This window comes from Pleurodeles waltl, chromosome 8 (genome assembly GCF_031143425.1).
Source record: "Pleurodeles waltl isolate 20211129_DDA chromosome 8, aPleWal1.hap1.20221129, whole genome shotgun sequence".
Classification (NCBI taxonomy): Eukaryota; Metazoa; Chordata; class Amphibia; order Caudata; family Salamandridae; genus Pleurodeles; species Pleurodeles waltl.
In genome coordinates this window covers 1158777819-1158796724 of record NC_090447.1, presented here as the reverse complement: position 1 = coordinate 1158796724, position 18906 = coordinate 1158777819, and the positions used below count along the sequence as shown (strand labels likewise).

General features: G+C 41.4%; 1 protein-coding gene across 1 annotated transcript in view; it reads left to right on the top strand.

Moving 5' to 3' along the window:
• LRCH1 (leucine rich repeats and calponin homology domain containing 1) overlaps positions 1 to 18906 on the top strand; it is a 666761-nt gene that overhangs the window by 456054 nt on the left and 191801 nt on the right. The window contains exon 10 of the mRNA XM_069205389.1: positions 16248 to 16315. Within this exon, the coding sequence (XP_069061490.1) occupies positions 16248 to 16315 (68 nt within the window). The remainder of the gene's footprint in view (positions 1 to 16247; positions 16316 to 18906) is intronic.

The window sequence follows — 18906 nt, the reverse complement described above, 5'->3', positions numbered from 1 at the left end:
GATCTCCCCCACCCCTGGACCTAAAAACAACTACTCCAATCCCGGACCCCTATCCCTAAAAATCAAACAACCCCGAGCCCCCACCCCACCCCTAAAAAACAGAACTACCCTGATCCCCCCCAACCCTGCCCCTAAAAACCAAACTACCCCAACCCCGCCCTAAACCCTTAATCCATCCCCCACCCCTAAAAACTACCCCCCAACCCCACTTACCAGACTGCGTCCTCTCCCAATCCACTCTGCCTTTTTTTCTGCCTTAACCACGCATATGCGTTGTTTATCACATGTGTGGTTAAGGCAGGAAAAAAGGCAGTCGTTGTTCCGGCAAGTATGATTATGCTTGCATTGTTCGCGTAATTGTTGCTCCAGAGTCGTTGTTGAGGACGTTTCCCTGCACTGTAATGATATAGGTGGTTGATCTGAGGAGAGAAGATAACATTAATCTATGGCTCAGCTACATATGGAGCAAAGTTACTCTAAGAACCAAAAAAAATCTCAAAAGCTATATTGTTGTGTTTGGTTTTCCTAATCATGCTAGAACTATCCAACTCAGATTATAATTTGGCCTAATTATCATTGCAACAATTGCAGCTCTTCAGTTTGTAAAACATTGTTTAAAATTAAAAACAGCTGTGCCAGATTAATTACAAAATTTGATCTATAATAAACTATGTGAACAACCGAAAATACTTATTGTTAATGACGTCACCAATCTGGACAAAACACTTAACAAGATGTCGCTAAAGGAGTGATGGAATAATAACATAGAGTGCAATATATGTAAGTTGCTCGCTTAAACTTGTGCTATTGATATCTGATTCAGAAAGAACAATGAGGAACTAGTGAACATGTCACGATGGCTCCTGTTCCTACTGGCATACTCCTCTTGTTTCCCACAGTAGTATTTGAGCATGAACTGAACCAAAGGATTAGAACAAATTATGAGTCTCAGGTTCCTTTTAGTTCCACTCTTGTTTATTAATTCAGGATGGAACTCACAAACTACTATATGAGGTAAATGTTGTAGAGGATGCGGTTACCAACTTGAGTTCTTAGCACGTGCTATTTGCATATGCCCGTACTCATTGGGTCTTCGAAAGAAGCTCTTAGGGACCTGCGTGATCAGTTGATAAAGACATGACACCATGTCTACCAGGGACTGACCCCCACCTGATTTGTAGGCTGGCAAAATATATGAACTTCGCAGTTAAAGAATTAAAGAATGGCCAGGGTAACCAACATTAGAAATCATTCGATCAGACAATATACAGTGTTTAACTTTCTCTCTCTCATGGAGCAAAGCAGCATGATTATAGAAAACCATGATCATACTGACTGTTATTATTCTTTTGCTAGATAAATTGCACCACACTTTTCCGCAATAGGCTAGACGTAGGATTACTCATTTTATGATGAAGCTTAATATTGCACTTTAGTTAATCAACAACAGTGAATATCTTCTATTTAACCTGTATTGTGAACATGGTTATGGAGGGTATATAGCATACTTGTGAAGATAATATTTTATGAAAGGAAAAACTGTGAGTTCTTAGAATGAAAATAGCATTTTTGCGAGTACTGTTTTTCTTTTCTTTAATCTTAAATATGCTTCATAGTTAGTTTCATACCTATATAGCGACACGTAAATGACTGAACATGTCCATACAGTCTGTAGAATCTCACCTTTGTTCATTTTACAGCCTCAGTGATCTCAAGCTGTATAGAGAAGCCACTACTCAATAGATATAGGACTGCATGCCCTGGCTGCCAGTAATTATAGTAGGGAGGGCGGTGGACGGGTCACAAGCACACACACAAAACACCAGCTCACATCCATGCTTCCATACACACATGCACACACACATCCATTCACAAAATTCACTCCCATATATTCACCCACACACCAAATAAAAAAAAAAGGTCAAACTTATCAGTGAATGAGCATAGCTTGGCGGTACCCCTATGTCTCTGGAGAAAAAAGAACATAGTTTGGCTGTGCCACTACGTCTCTGGGAAAAGAATGTGATAATAGTCTGGTGGTGACAAGTTGGTGGTCACATTTTGTATAACATTTAATAGGATTCATTTAATTCCTGCATTGCAAAGCATATGAATGGATTGCATCTTTGTTTATGGCATATAATCACAGTTTTATGAATATCTATTCAAGACTAATGTTTTAAAAGTATTATTTTGCATACTCATCTCGTCTATTTTCATATGTAGTGTTTAGAATTCATTTAATTGGAAAGTATATTTGTGTTTTATTAACTTGGCTGGAGTGGAGCCCTACACATCATTTTCTTGTTTCAGATAAAATTCACTGTGGAGTTGTTTTCTTAAAGGTTTCTTTCGGGATTCAGGTGTTAGGGTCGGAGATGGAGTCAACAATAAGCTCATTGTGCACAAAAGATAAGAAAGCATGAAACAAACTATGCAAGGACGAAGAGAGGAGCGTTCTGGAAGCTTGGCAGTCGAAGAGTATCAGTATGGGATGTGTCAGGGGTTGGAAATTGTATCTTCCAATTAATTTTAATTAGGGTTTAATCCGAGAAGCTTTGTCTGTGATGTCATTGTCTTGGAAACTGTGGTTTAAGGAAGGTTTAGTTACTGAAAGATTCAAACCCTTTTCTATCTTTAGAGCTAAATGGACCCTTCTGTTGGCGCATCTGACCATAATAAGTAAACTTAAAAGGGGACGCGAATAGGTCGATGAACCTTTTGACTACGTTTAAGATGTTACCACCATATAAACCCCGTACCAATACCAATCAATAACAAATAATCAATTGTTCGCATTAATCTGTAGGAGCCAGTAATTGTCACACACCATGAACTTGCAGTCATGAATACCCACACTTTTATATAAAAGTTTGAATATTTATTTCCCTATATTAACAATGCCAAGGTCACGTAGGTTAATCTCAAAATCAAATGGTACACATACAGAAACAACAATGGCCATCCAAAGCGAGGAAAGAATCGTAATCTAATCAAAGCTTGAGCTATTACATATTCCAAAGTTACAGTACAAATTAATAGCACGAATAACTGCGCAAACAATATTACATACATTTAGATTCAGCAAAGAAAAGACATCAAATGTTATTCCATGTATTGAACTCCATTAGTGGTGAAAACCCTAGCTAACATCAGATTAGAATAGCATGTTTGGGCTTCATGCAACACATTGTAGTCAACACCAATTTGGAAAACATCTAACTATGGCTCTATCAAAATAGCAGTTGGTACCTAGAAACAAAAGTAGATAGACATAGCAAAGAATATCATAGTCTATATGTTAGAAATGGGTTTTTTGGTTGGCAGTCAGGTTACCCTCTGTCCAAGCAAGAACCCTCACTCTAGTCAGGGTAAGTCACACACAATCCAAATTATCCTGTGCCCACCCTCTGGTAGCTTGGCATGAGCAGTCAGGCTTAACTTAGAAGGCAATGTGTAAAGCGTTTGTGCAATAAATCATACAAAAACACAATATAGCACCACAAAAATACACCACACAGTGTTTAGAAAAATATATAATATTTATCTGGGTATTTGCAGGTCAAAACGATCAAACATGCAATATGAATTTGTAAAGATATCACTAAAAAGTGATATAAAGTGTCTTAAGTCTTTAAAAAGCAAACAAAGTCTCTTTCAAGTACAAAGTACCTAGTTTGAAGTGTAAAATCTCTGCAGAAGGCCGCAGAAGAGGATATGCGTGGAATAATGGTGTGTGCGTCGGTTACGCCCCTTCACACACGGACTTGCGTCGTTATTTTTCACGCACGGAGACGTGCGTCGTTCTACGGGAAGAAAAATGGTGTGTGCATCGGTTTCGCCCCTTCACACACGGACTTGCGTCGTTGTTTTTTACTCGGGGAAGACGTTTGTCATTTTCCGGCACGCGGACCGTCTCCTTCTGTGGATCGCGGGATTACCAGATGTCTCAGGGTCTTTGCGTGGATTCCTCGGCTTGTTATCCGGCTGCGCGTCATTCCGGGGAGCTGTGCATGGAATTTTCTTTCTCACGGCAGGCGTCGCGTCGATTTCCTCTCTGGAAGTCGGGCGACGTTGTCCATGCAAGGCCGTGTGTCGAAGTTCCAGTCGCACCGCAGGCGTCGCGTCGAGCAGCGTCTTTCTGGATCGGCGTGCGGTGAATTTCTCACCACGGAGCAAGCTGTGCGTTGAAATTTTCACCCCGCACAAGGAGTCCAGTTGAAAAAGAGAAGTCTTTTTGGTCCTGAGGCTTCAGGGAACAGGAGGCAAGCTCTATCCAAGCCCTTGGAGAGCACTTTTACAGCCAGACAAGAGTTCAGCAAGGCAGCAGGCCAACAGCAAGGCATCAGTCCTTTGTAGAAAGCAGTCAGGTGGGTCCTTTGAGCAGCCAGGCAGTTCTTCTTGGCAGGATGCAGGTTCTGGTTTCTTCTCCAGCAAGTGTCTGAGGTGGTAGGACAGAGGCCCTGTTTTATACTAAAATGTGCCTTTGAAGTGGGGGTGACTTCAAAGAGTGGCTAAGAAGTGCACCAGGTCCCCTTTCAGTGCAATCCTGTCTGCCAGGGTCCCAGTAGGGGTGTGGCAGTCCTTTGTGTGAGGGCAGGCTCTCCACCCTCCCAGCCCAGGAAGACCCATTCAAAATGCAGATGTATTCAAGTGAGACTGAGTACCCTGTGTTTGGGGTGTGTCTGAGTGAATGCACAACGAGCTGTCAATTAAACCTAGCCAGACGTGGATTGTAAGGCACAGAAAGATTTAAGTGCTAAGAAATGTTCACTTTCTAAAAGTGGCATTTTTAAAATAGTAATATTAAATCCAACTTCGCCAGTCAGCAGGATTTTGTATTACTATTCTGGGCATACTTAATATGACCTTCCTACTCCTTTCAGATCAGCAGCTACCGCTTCAACAATGTATGAGGGCAGCCCCAATGTTAGCCTATGAAGGGAGTAGGCCTCACAATAGTGTAAAAACAAATTTAGGAGTTTTACACTACCAGGACATATAAACTACACAGGTACATGTCCTGCCTTTTACCCACACAGCACCCTGCTCTAGGGGTTACCTAGGGCACACATCAGCGGTGACTTATATGTAGAAAAAGGGGAGTTTTAGGCTTGGCAAGTACATTTAAATGCCAAGTCGAAGTGGCAGTGAAACTGCACACACAGGCCTTGCATTGGCAGGCCTGAGACAAGGTTAAGGGGCTGCTTAAGTGGATGGCACTATCAGTGCTGCAGGCCCACTAGTAGCATTTAATCTACAGGCCCTAGGCACATATAGTGCACTCTACTAGGGTCTTACAAGTAAATCAAATAGCCAATCATGGATACCCCAATCAACAGTACAATTTACACAGAGAGCATATGCACTTTAGCACTGGTTAGCAGTGGTAAAGTGCCCAGAGTTCAAAAGCCAACAACAGTTCAGAAAAAATAGGAGGAAGGAGGCAAAAAGTTTGGGGATGACTCTGTCAAAAAGCCAGGTCCAACACTATATACCTATGCTCAGTTAGGATCAGCAAGCTGTGGCAGTCTTCGTCCTCAGGACATCAGTTCGGTCAGCTAGGCATCAGGATTCAGCATCAAAGTTCAGAAAAGGCAAAGTCTTTAAGCAATAAAGTTAGACACGTCTCTTCTCAAGACGGTCAAGAAAGTAATAGCCTTACGGCAAGATAGAAAATGGCAAATGCACTGTCAAATAGCAAAGTGCTGTCCTCTTCTCAGTGGAGTCTGGCTAAGTTAGATTTCCTAAAACTACTTCCCAAGTCTCAAATGGTCAAGGAATCGCATGTTCACACTTTGTTCAATAAAACTAAAACTTCAAATCTACATTTCTATTAGTGCATGGTTCACATGTCGATGATTGGCTCCTCTCGTCGAGCTCCCGTCAGTCGGCTCGGAAGTTAACAATATTGCAGTTTATACTCCAGTCAGTCTGCATTGTATTCTCCTGAGAAATTCAATCTTACACACATTACATTAACAATGTTGCATTAGCAAGTACAGCATCTTCTAGCAAGCAGTTTCTCATGAGGAAGACTTTTAGCTACCAGCACATGGACAGTACAGTGGAAAATCACAATTTAATTCTCTAAGCATCCATTTTATAAAACGCCTAAGCAATGCAGCTTGACATGAGGCCGTGCAACTAGGCCAAGACCTCTGCTAAGTTAAGGCCTACAATTAATAAAGCTAATGCATAATACATAACCCTTAATATGACACTACTACATTAATCAAACATAAGGTCATCATTTCATATTAATAAGCCATTAATAAGTACTTTGTGAACATTGACGGACACTCTAGTGGGCACACTTTCAAATGCGTGCATTATTTTTCCCTACGTTATTACATTTTCTTCGCAAATTCAGATACATGAATATTCATTAATAATATCATTAAAACCTCTGCGTTAGCAATGTACAGACCTTGTAATTCTTTGTGGCTTCATGCCATCACACCTCTCTTAACAGACTATTCAACTGAATTTCTGTTTGCAGACCTTACTCAAATACTTCTAAAGTATTGGAATAGTTTGTGATGGACGTGGCCCTTTTTGCAGGGTCATCCCCAAACGTTTTGCCTCCTTCCTCCTACATTTTCTGACTAGTTTTTGTTGGTTTTAGGACTCTGGGCACTTTACCACTGCTAACCAGTGCTAAAGTGTATATGCTATCTGTGTAAACTGTATGTGTAATTGGCTTTTCCATGATTGAAATATTTTATTTACTTTAAGTCCCTAGTAAAGTGCACTAGAGGTGCCCAGGGCCTGTAAACTAAATGCTACCAGGGGCCCTGCAGCAATGCTTGTGCCACCCACAGGAGTAGCCCTGTAAACATGGCTCAGACCTGCCACTGCAGGGTCTGTGTGTACAGTTTTAAACTGCCAATTCGACCTGGCAAGTTGTAATTTTATTTGAGTATTGACCACTGATGTCGTGTCACACTGCTTTGCACCTGGCTTAGCTGCCTATTGTCACTTTAGTGGTCACTGGTTACAGAATCCATTTTGTATTCAGCCTAGACTCCATTTTGTGTTCAGCTTAGCTTTGCCTCCACGTTAAAGTATTTTCCTGTGCAAACATGTTATTCAATGTGTTTTTCTACTTCTACGTGTTTTTCTTCTCATTGAAGAGCTAGGGCTGGTACACAACATGTAGGAGGTGAGCAGTTAGTATGATAAGGCCGTGACAAGCTAGTGCTTATCATAGGCAAGAGAACAGTTTGACTTTGAGAGGCATGTCTCGGGACGATGGCCAGCTCCCAACACATTCCTGTCCAGCATTTTTTAGTATTTCAATCTGAGAGGGAGGGCTTTCTAGAAGGCGTTCTCGTGGTTGTTTGATATAAAAAGATGGCCCTGCTCAGTAGCAATGAATTCCGAGACCTCGGTCAGGATTGGGCTTCAAATGGCTGACATTTTCCCATGAGGGTGAGGATTTCTTTCTCGCAGTTGAACAGGGGTCATCTTCTTGCTGGCATGAGAAAGATGAAGCGCCTGGCAGGCCCTATGGTGATAAATTTTCATTAATTATTTGCTTTGCATTGCATATGAATATATATCTATATATCAATATATAAGTGTTTGTATCCTTGCCTTTATATATTTGCTATTTATAGGTTGAAGACTTTTTATTCATGGCCTCACGTTGTTGTTGCAGATTTTGAAAATACACTTTTTACTATTCCAACCTTCCTTCACAAACCTTGCAAAAAGCTATAATAAATGTCTTCTTCAGATTAAGAAGTGCATTCCAGAAAATCTTTTCTACTCCTTTCAGTGTGTATATCTTGGCTCAGTCGAAAGTAAAGCAAAACACAAATGTACCCACTTACCAGGCCCACACCTTCTCATTTTATACATGTACGGCACCTCTGAATTAGGACTTAGGTACTTCCATGGGCAGGGTGCACTGTATGTTAAAGGTAGGACATGTACTGGTGTGTTTTACATATCCTGACAGTGAAATACTGCCAGGTTCAGTTTTCAACATTGCAAGGCCTATCTCTCTCATAAGTTAACATGTGGGCTGCCTTTAAATAGCTTTTAAGTGCAGTTTCCCTTTGGGAGCAGATGGAGATCCGGGCTTTGGGGTCTCTGAATTCACAATTTAAAAATGCATCTTTTCGTAAAGTTGATTTTTAAATTGCCAGGGTGAAAAGACCACTTTTAGAAATTGGACATTTTCTTGCTTAAACCATTCTGTGACTCTGTCGGCTTGTGTATTCCCTGTCTGGGTCAAACTGACAGTTGAGCTGCTTTTGAAATCTCCATTAGACAGTGACACAAAGGGAGCTGGGGTGTAGCCTGCATATCCTGATGGGCCATCTGGGCTACAGTGGAGAGAGGAGCTGACACTTAATCCTGAAAGGGCTGTTCCTGCCCTCACACAATGCAGTCTCCAACCCCCTGTTGTGAGTCTGGAGCCAAGCCTGGGCAAGGCATGATCTTGTGAAAAACAGAGACTTTCCTTAGACGTTTGCTAACTTCAAAGGGGTAAAAGTAGTGGACCCAAAACCCCAGATTTGTAGCTTACTTCTGGATTCAAGAGGAACCTCTGCCAAGGAGAAGAGCTGAAGAACTGGAGGAGTACTGCCCCTTTGCCTATGACTGTACTTTACTAGGTTGGCCTGCAGTTGCTGCTTCTGCCTGCAAGAAGACAAAGACTGGATTTTGTGGTATATTCCTGCTTGTGAAATGTCTCCAAGGGCCTGGACTGAGCTTGCCTCTTGTTTTGAAGTCTGAGGGCCATCAAAGACTTCCTTTACCAGCACTTGGACTCTCTTGCTGAGACTCTTACCGTGCTAAGTGGTACCCCATCCATTCCCTTGGTCAGTGGTTCCCATACTTTTTTGACCCGCAGCTCCCTTCACCGTATTGACCATTGCCCACGGCTCCCCATTGTGTTACTTTTTTTTCGGGTGGGCAATGTAAGCCCAGCCTCAGGAGTACTTCAATTTTTCTTCCTGCAAATAATTGGGATGAAGGTATTATCATTTTGGTAACAAAATAAAAATACAAGTTGTTTACTTTAAGATTTCTTTTAATTCAATTAAGTCAGAAACAATACAATATTAAGGGCCAAACATTTTTCCACGAATTAGCAACCTTTTTTGAACACATGTAAGACTAACCACACTACAAATTTCTGTAGAAAATGTTTTTTAATTAACAGCAAAAAACAGGGAGTCCGAATGTAAACAAAATAGAAAGGATTACATTTGTTTGGAAAATCCTAGTGAGATGGATGTGCTTGTTTTTCTTTACAAAGCTCCTCAAATCTTGGTGTTATTTTTGAGATCGCAACACACATTTATTTTTCAAGGTGAATTTTTGCCCTATATTTTGACTTTATCACCGCAACCGCTGAGAAACCAGCTTCACAAAGGTAGGAAGTAGCAAACGGGATCAAAACACGCAGGGCAATCTTGCTAATCACTAGGTATTCATCTTGAGTTTGGCACCAGAATTCAAGCAGTGACAGAGACTGGAATTGTACTTTCAATGTTGAGTCACTTGAAATGTCAATGAGCTGTTCTGCTTCCTCGTTATTCAAATGCTGAGGTACCTCAGCATTGAAGGGGTCTCTCACCCATTTTATTGGCTCCACTTCATCCTCTGGGAAATATTTCTGAAAGTAAAAATGCAGTTTGACAAATACAGAACAAAAACTATCCTCAGTTCCTCCTTTAATGCCATCTCATTGTCTTGCAGAGACGTGTCCAATGAAGGAAAACATTTATAGTCACCTTTGCTTACATTGCCTTTCCAAAGGATTACTTTTTTCTTAAACCCTGAAACTTTGTCTGAGAGCTGCAAGATGTTAGTATTATTACCTTGCAAGGACTTGATCAGTGCGTTCAGTTTTTCAAAAAGATCCGAAAGAAAAGCCATTTGTATTAGAAAGTCTGCATCAATAAATTTGTCTGCAAAACAATGTTCATCATCATGTAGGTATGAGTATATTTAATTCCTAAGCTCATACACTCTAAGAAGTGAGTTACCGAGAGACAGAGCATCGAGAACTGCTGTAGAGCAAGAGGCATGAGTGCTCGGCACCCATGTCTTCACACAGCTTACCAAAAACCTTGCTTTCATTGATCTTGTTTTAATCAAATTAATCACTTTGGTGACTATTTTCAGAATATTATGCAGTTCTGCACTGAGTTTCCAGCTGTTGGTGCTTCTCTGTGTAATATACAGTGCGTCCAAACAACATTAGGTGCTTTAGACAGTATGCAAGCTTGAAGTCCTTGGTAGCATCCTGCCATTGAATGACCCCCGTCTGTACAAACTCCAACACATCTCTCCCAGTCAATCTGATTCTGTACCATAAAATCATCCACAACCGCAAACAAGTCTTGACCGGTAGTTCCACCTTTCATTTCCTTACAGATCAACAAATCCTCAACTATTTTTTTTTCGTTAACAAACCTGACATAGCAAATAAGGTGGGTGTCTTTTTGGTTGTCTGTTGCCTCGTCCAATTGGAGTGCAAATCTTTGCCTTTTAAGTTACAGATGAGCTGATCGTTAATAACATCAGCCATATCATTTATCCTCCGGCTGATAGTATTATTAGAAAGAGGCACTTTGAGCTGCTGTTTACAAGCACCTTTGCCGAGCATGATGGTTACCATATCAACAGCAGCAGGCAAAATCAACTCTTCTGCAATTGTGTGTGGTTTTTTACACTGTGCAACACGATAAACCACTTTATAAGAAGACAAGAGCGCGTTACTATTAACTTTGGCTTGTTTTCAGAAAGTGGTCTTTTGTAATTTGGCTTCTGTTAGTTTTCTTTGGAAAAATTCCCTTGGCTTTCCAACCACATTTGGGTGAAGACTTTCAAGATGACGCTTTAGTTTACTTGGAAGCATGGATTCTAAAGCCAAAACTTTTAAACAGATTACACATTGAGGACGCTCCTTGTTATTAGCCTGTACACATGTGAAACCATAATCTAGATACCTGTCATCATACTTTCTGTACTTGGTTTTTCGCTTCCCGTCCTCTTTTTTCTCTGAAGAACCTGAGACTTCACTTTGCTCAGACGAACTTGAACTCAGTATTAAAAATCTCTTCATTGTCAATCATAAAGATGCCAATCATTTCAGACGTAGAAGAGAAGAGAAAGACTGAGGAAGAGAAAAACGAAATAGTGTCACAATGGGAGAAAACAAGGGTGAGCTGAAGGGGAAGGACGTGGTTTTAAAATCATTGAAGAGGCCTGAGATGGCTTCAGTATTACACTGCCTCAGTATTCTGTTTTCCCACATTTAATTGCAGCAGCCACATGTTTAAGAGGAGGGCTTTGGGCACCGGCACGTTTTTATTTACAAATTAAGCACTGTCGTTCACACTCCCACTCTGCAGTTACTCTTTGTGCATCCTCCAGGTACTATATATAAAGAGGTAAATTTCCAGACTGGCCTATGCCACTATGCCTTAGATTTCAGTAGTTTGTAAGTCTGGCTGATGGAAGGTTCATTGCTCTTGTGGGATCATAGCTACAGCAACATCCAGACAGTGGTGCTGCAGTATGTGCAACTTTGCTACTATTTCAGGGGAACATGGCTTCTCTTTCCTCATTCACACCCACCCCCCATTAATGGATGGGCTTCGCAGGAGGATGCAGAAATATGATCTGTCATATGCATACAGGTGTTATTCATGTAAAACGGCTGTGCTCGAGTTACGCCAGCCTCTGGTCCTGTGCGTCAGTGCAGTAGTAGAGATGGTGCACCTATTACGACTCACATGCACCAGAGCGGGAATTCCACACAATCTACCCAGAGGTGTGGTAAGGGCAAACAAGAACACCCCAGAGACAATGTTAGTAGGTCTCTGTGCCCACCCGAATGGCGTGTCGGGGGGTGTTTGGATGTGAGTCAGATAACTGTTGAAGGAAAAGAAGGAAGGAGAAATTTGAGATATTTAGATAAGCGAGAAATGAGGGGCACACAGGGCAGGCTTTCTGGGCCTTCCAGACCCTAACAGACCCAAACAGAGAAAATGCCCTTATCTTTCCACCCTTCACCAAGACACCTGGCAGCGTAAGAGGAAATCCCAAATGGGAGAGACGGGAGGGATTACATCAATGATCACAAGGCTAAGCAGTGGCCTGCTCCACTTGGCAAGCAATAACACTCCCAGCACCTGTAGGGGAAAACCTGACAATACAAACTAAACAAACGCAAATTAAAAACTACACAACAAGAATGCACCAATGTGAACAGTGTTACTTGAAAGCATTTAAAAATACACTATACTAGGCATGTAGGTATCATGAGTTGGCACAAAAGATTAGTATTCCCATCAAATAATCAGCCCTTGAGTAATAATCATATTTAACATATTATTTCTACACCGTTTATGTAAAGTTTAAATAAAGACATTCTTGTAGAGCGCTAGGCCTCCTCTGAAAACATTTTATACAGGTTTTCCTGTTGCCTCGCTGGTTTTGAGCCACATTTTGGTCAATGAGATCACAGTGCTGCGAGGAGGAATAACAGTCATATGATATGCCAGGCCACATGTAAAATACTGCAATCAACATCTTCAGCAGTCCTGGAGCAAATCAATCTTGAGCACAGCATGAAAAAAAACATTCAAAATGTATCCAATCTGAAAGCATGGATTATATCAGAAGATAATAATTACCTGATTATTCAACAAAACCGGAATTCAACGATGTGCGCACTTTAATGAGGGTAGCAATAACACCCCATTGCTCTCTTCTGCACTGCTGCACGCCTGGCAAGACCGAAGGTTCTGAAAACGACGTAATCACGCTGCAAGACGTTCACAGGTGGGGCTCATGTAACTCCCCCATGCTGAAAACCAACTTGCCATACAAGCACCACCCTCTCCCCCACGAGCAATCCTCCCTTCTCACGGACTGCAGCAGTTTTATCGGGAGTAATTGTAATTGCCGAAAAATCATTTTTACTGCGCCGCTTAACATTAACATAGACTAGAGTCACACAGCACCCCCTAATTCAAGTAATACGACATTTCTAAGAAAATGTTTACGGATCCAGTTTCGTGCCTGCGGAGGTTTCACATTATAAACAAAAGTTGGGATTTGATTTACTCATCAGAAACGGCGTTACAGAAAGAGATATGTTCTTGTTGACTCATGCAGAACACCGCCCATTCCCTCGACATTCCTTTTTTTGCAACTTGTCATCTTTTCTGAAGACACTCAACTGCTTTTGAAACAGTCGGTCTGTCAGCTTTCTTGATGACATAATTTAAGCTAAGGGAAGAAATGAATAAAGCTTTGTTTTGTTTCCTTAAAACTTATCTGACCTTCGTTTCTTTAATGTATATGTGTGGCATAGATTATTTTTCACACATGTAATTTACGACCGTTTGTTTCACTTTAACACAAACCACACCAATTGGTTACTAAAATCCTCCGTCACTCGGTTAAGTAAACGCATTATTCTTTTTTAAAAGTGTGTCATTATGTTTTCAAGAATGCGCACGGCACCCCTGGCAACTTCTAACGGCGCACCGGGGTGCCGCTGCACACAGTTTGGGAATCACTGCCCTTGGTCCTTGAAAGGTAAACAAGATGAAATAAAAACTGCAATCCATGCACAGGAGATGTGCGGGAAAAATTTAGATGCACCACCTGCATTGCGGCTGAAGAATTGACGCACCACCTGCATCACGGCTTGGAAACTGACACATCACCTGCATTGCGGCTGGAGAAACCACGCAATACCCACTTGCGGCTGCTGAAAATGATGCAAACCCCCCACACAGTGCGGATTCTCATCACCGTGCAGCCGTATTTCACACTCATCATCGCTGGGTGTCAAAATCGACGTGAACATGCCCAGATCCGAGGTGCCCATCTGGAAATCAAAGCATCGCTTTTTTGCGGGAGAGAAAAATGACTCACTGCCTACCCGACCTGAGAAGAAACGGCACACGGCCTCACTTGCAAGTAAGAAATCAATGCATCGCTGACTTTTCCAACACACACTCACCCGTGCGGCTTTAATTTTTACGCAAACCTGGTACTTTGTGTAACATCAATGCATCTATTGTTTTCTATGGAGTAAGACTCTTTTATTTTAACTTTACTTGTGTATGTTGGATTTTCGTTGTTTTGGCCTTGTTTGATTTAGGTAAATATTGGCTATTTTTATAAACTTGTGTGGTGTCCATTTTGTAGTGTTTTCACTGTATTACTGTGTGTGTTGGTACAAATACTTTACACATTGCCTTTGAGATAGGCCTGCCTGCTTGTGCCAAGCTTCCAAGGGAGTGAGCAGGGATTATCTTAAGTGTGTATCTCCATTGCCCTGACTAGAATGAGGGTCCCTGCTTGGACAGAGTGCAAACTGACTGCCAACCAGAGACCCCTTTTCTAACAGTTAGGGCGTAGTTTAAATGGTTAGGCAGGAGAATTTGGTTCGAGTGGCCAATAATCATTTGTTTTTCCTGATCTTTTGCATTGTTGTAACGTTTTAGTCCTGAATATGCTAACTAGGTTTAACATTGTACAACACTTTATTTCCCCTTTGGCAATTTTATATATTTACACTTTGTTATTGCGACTCATTTATGTAATGTTGACTTTGAGTATGTAATAAATCCTTTTAACCATATGAATTGTCTCAGAATGTTATTATGTGACATTTGGGTTGTACAGAATTCATTTAATGAATTTGATAACTGTTACCCTTCACCCCTCTGAACTGAGAAGGAAAGATTTGTGGTACCACAGAATTAGTGAAAGAGCCAGAGGCTCGATCACCTGCACAGTGCTGCCTCGGAGGTCCCAGGAGACCTGGGACTGCTTCCTTCCCTCACTGGCTGACTTTGTCACAGAGTGGGATGGGCCCAGTGATAGTTGCTGACCCCACCCCACTCTGCTCTGTGACGAGGTGTCAGTGACTGACACGCAGTCCTGGGAACTTCAGGGTTTAGAACTGAAGTACCCTGGTTTGAGGCAATCAGTGACACTTCCCCTTGTCAGGAGGGCCTCAAGGTGCTTTAGCAAGATGAAGCTGTCACACCCAGAGGAGCTGTGACATCATCAAATCAGCAAAGTTCAACTCAGGCATTTAGGGACCTAACGCATGTCTAGTTCCTGGCTGCCTGACCTGCAAGTAAATAGTGTCTGTCAGGCTGACCTTTGCTCAGCCTGACAGACACTCTTTTTTTTTTGTTTTTAGCAAAAAGAGAGGGGCCTGGCCCCTTCACCCAATAGGACGATATACCCGCTCCCTTGAAAGCTTTCTCCTACTGTACAGTTATGACACAGGGATTTTAGCGACTAGCCTTGGATGAGTTGAGCAAGTAAAAAATAATCCAGTTCTCCACTTGTAAGGCCAGTCCATTTGTATTAGCAGTACACTTTCTTTGGGAAGGATAAGGAACAGCAGCTAAGCAGTAGGACTTTTCTTGTCTGAGTTAATCCCCTCATTCTGAAAGAACAGGTTAATACATAAAGATGGCAATAAATTGTTATGCCATTTTCCAAAGGTGTGCATATATAAAGATAGTAGGGCCTATTCACAAAGGCAGTTTGGAATTCGTGAAATAGTAGTCCTGTTGTACTGTTTTAGGTACTCTGACTGTTGTGGATGTAATTGTAGTGAAGTATCCTCAAAATATGTGTTGTGGTTATATTCAGATAATATTACTATATAATTAGTACAAATATAGACTGTGCCTTCTTTGCACTTTTAGTAATATGGAGTTGGACATTTCAGGGCCAATTCACAAAGGTAAGCAAGTCTACTACTGTAGCAATACTTCCTGTACTCGTGATTGCTTTTGTGAATCAAGCCCACTATTTGAATTGTGCAAACAGCATCTCTGCACTGTGCACTAATCATGTGGACCAAATTCAACATGTTCAAATTTAACATTTTAACTCCCTCTGAGAGGTTTGGCATTGTGTCCAAATGCCTTTAAATTCCTCCATGCGGTCAAGTCAGAGATCACACCAAGTATAGGTCACATCAGAAATTGTGAATACAGCCTGCTGCATGACTGTGCATTGTCTGCCTAAAAGCGACCATGTTAATATCAAATCTCCAGTCGAAGCAAGTGCACTGTAGGGTGCCTTAAGCTATACTGCTCTGAAAAAAAAACATCCATTGCCTTGTGGTTTACTTGCTCGCCCTAAGTTACTTTGTACGTGCTGTTAGCCCTTGTGTGATTTTTATTGTTACATGTACACCTTACTAAACTGCTTTTTCTACTACCTTTTCTCAGGGTACATCAGAAGATCTTGATGAACCCTTACAAATTGAAGAGGATGCACACTGGCCTGAAGAAGAGATGTGAGTGGTTGATCGCTTTTCACCATAATCGTTTGTATCACTTGAATCTGCTCATATTTTTGTAGCAAATGCATGTTTTTCAGTTTCTTAATAGAACACCTGTACAGCAACATATATTGTTTACATGTCGGAATTGCCTACTAAATAAGCCTTGCATAAGTGATGTCCAGCAGAGGTTCAGAAGGTTGGCATCCATGCTAGAGTTTTAGGGGCCCTCAATAAAACACATTTGCAAACAGCGGCTCTATTTACATAGTTTGTGGATAGTTGGAATAGCTCATTGATTGTAGAAAATGTTTCTTCAGTTCACTTGTCCACCTATGATTCTAACACCCAAATTTCTTTTGAGAACAGGAAACCTCTTCCTAGTACTGCAGCAGTGTGAATTTCACATGAATGGTAATGTCTGTGTTTGCTGATGAACTGAAATCAAGCTAGCCAACCAGATGACTTTATCATCCAAGGAAACCATTTTCCAGGTTTCTTCGCTATTGCTGGCCAGTCTCTCCTGTAATGGGTGCTACAGTTTAGAAAGTATCGGTGTCTTATCCCAGGTTCTTCTGTAGGAAGTGATGGTTGGCTAGAACAAGTGACTGTTAAACAAGTTGACTTATGTTTCAACCAACATTCACATTGACTTAGAGCTGCAACCTGACTGTGAGCCAACCAGAATGTTTATTTTCTGAGCAGAACTATTGTGGTCAGACACTAGGTATCATCCAAGCCAATGTATTCACTTCTATTTTGTGGGGGCTTTTATTTGATTTACTCACTCTTCAAGGTGTGTTGACTTTCAATGATATATTCCAGTCAGCAAAAGAATTGAAAAAGGCATGCAACTTAACCCCCATTTTTAGGTCTGGCTTTACAGTGCAATTTATTTTTAACAATCCTTTAAAATACACATCTAGGAGATTTGTGTCTCACCTCATGCTGTTGGCTGTTTGGTGTATTGATCTGCCTCCTATTGAGTGCTTGTATTGGGGTATCAGTTGTTGTAATATAGGTTGTTCCAGCACATTAATTATGTTGCAATTACCTTTACATTGCAATGTATTACCATGCAGAACTTTAAATCTACCTTCGCAACATATCTTACATGGTATATAGTGTTTCTCAGATAGATAGATAGATAGATAGATAGATAGATAGATAGATAGATAGATAGATGGATATTGCATTATTATTTGGGAGTGTTGACTACCCACCTCAGGAAATAATTGCAGCCCTTGTCAGGATGAAACCTTAAAGTCACTAAATTAACCTAAGATCTACTCCCTGATAGCTATGGCACAGAGCAGACAGGCTTAACAGGGCAGACAGACAATGTGTAAAGTATTTATACAGTATTAAAACAGTAATAACGTTGAAATGCAAAACAATAAAAATTCCAAACCAAATAAAAAAAATGAAGTAAACTTCTATAAACAAAATTAGACCAAAAATGATAAATACCCAGTAAGAGGAACCAGAGGTATAAATGTTAACATTTTATAACACTAAGAAGCACAAAGTGCTGATAGTCGCGGTAGACCTGGACCAGGCACAACTTGATGCTGACTGCGATAGAGCACGGGTCAGATACATCATTCAGATTCACCCTTGTCAAATAGTTTACCTTCTGACTTTGTGCTTTAAGTCAATTCCACCACAGGAATACACTTCTAAAGCCATCCATCAACCCAGGGAATGCACGCAGATACTCTAACGATGTCAGGCAGGGGCCAACAGCAGGGTCTAGTGCAGGTCTGGTTCCCACTAGTCAGCTGGGCAGTTGCCGAAATAGGCCTCTCATAACTTGCTGTGTCCCTGTAGCTTCAATAGGTGGGCCTTAATGATCCTTGAAGTCCATTTCTTTGACCGTGGCTCCTCTTTGGTCACAGACAGCAGTTCCAGTCCTCTTCTATGCTTCCTCATGTCCAATAATGTTCTAAAGTGGGTGCCTGGAGGTGCCACATTTATGGCTGACAGAAGCTAATGCCCAGGACTGACTCTTAGGCATGCCCCAGTCAATGGGATAAAAGTCACTGGGGTTATCCGTTCCCACTTGCAGCATTTTTCCTGATTGCCATTAGTCTTCAGCAACTCAAAACTTGGACTCTGAGGGCTGGTTGGCATTTACTATGGTACTCCTAGTATCCTCCCACATCTAACACTAAATTCCAGTTTGCCCCCAATAAAACCAGAGACAGAAGTCTGGTAGAACAAAACAGGGTTTTTCTGCATCCAGTGGGTGCACAAACATTGCTTTTGAATACTGTTTCTCTTCCGTTCAAGCGTCCTTCCACTGTTAAATGTAAACTCAACAGACCTCTCAAGCAGGATTTGACTTCCAACCAGTATTTGACAAAGTAATTTCTGAAAGGATGCTCACGACCCCACCCTGCATATCCTCTCTGGTTCAGAGGATTCATCTCTGATCATTCATATCTGCCTATTGTTACTCCCGGGTGTCACTTCACGCCTTTTTCACACCTTTTCAAATGCTAATTCCTGGCTGGCAGAAATGGGAGGGCAAATGCAATTTAGCCTCCTGGAACTTGAGCCAGGAAAAAGGTAACTTTTTGAAAAGGTCATTTTCCATTGTATTC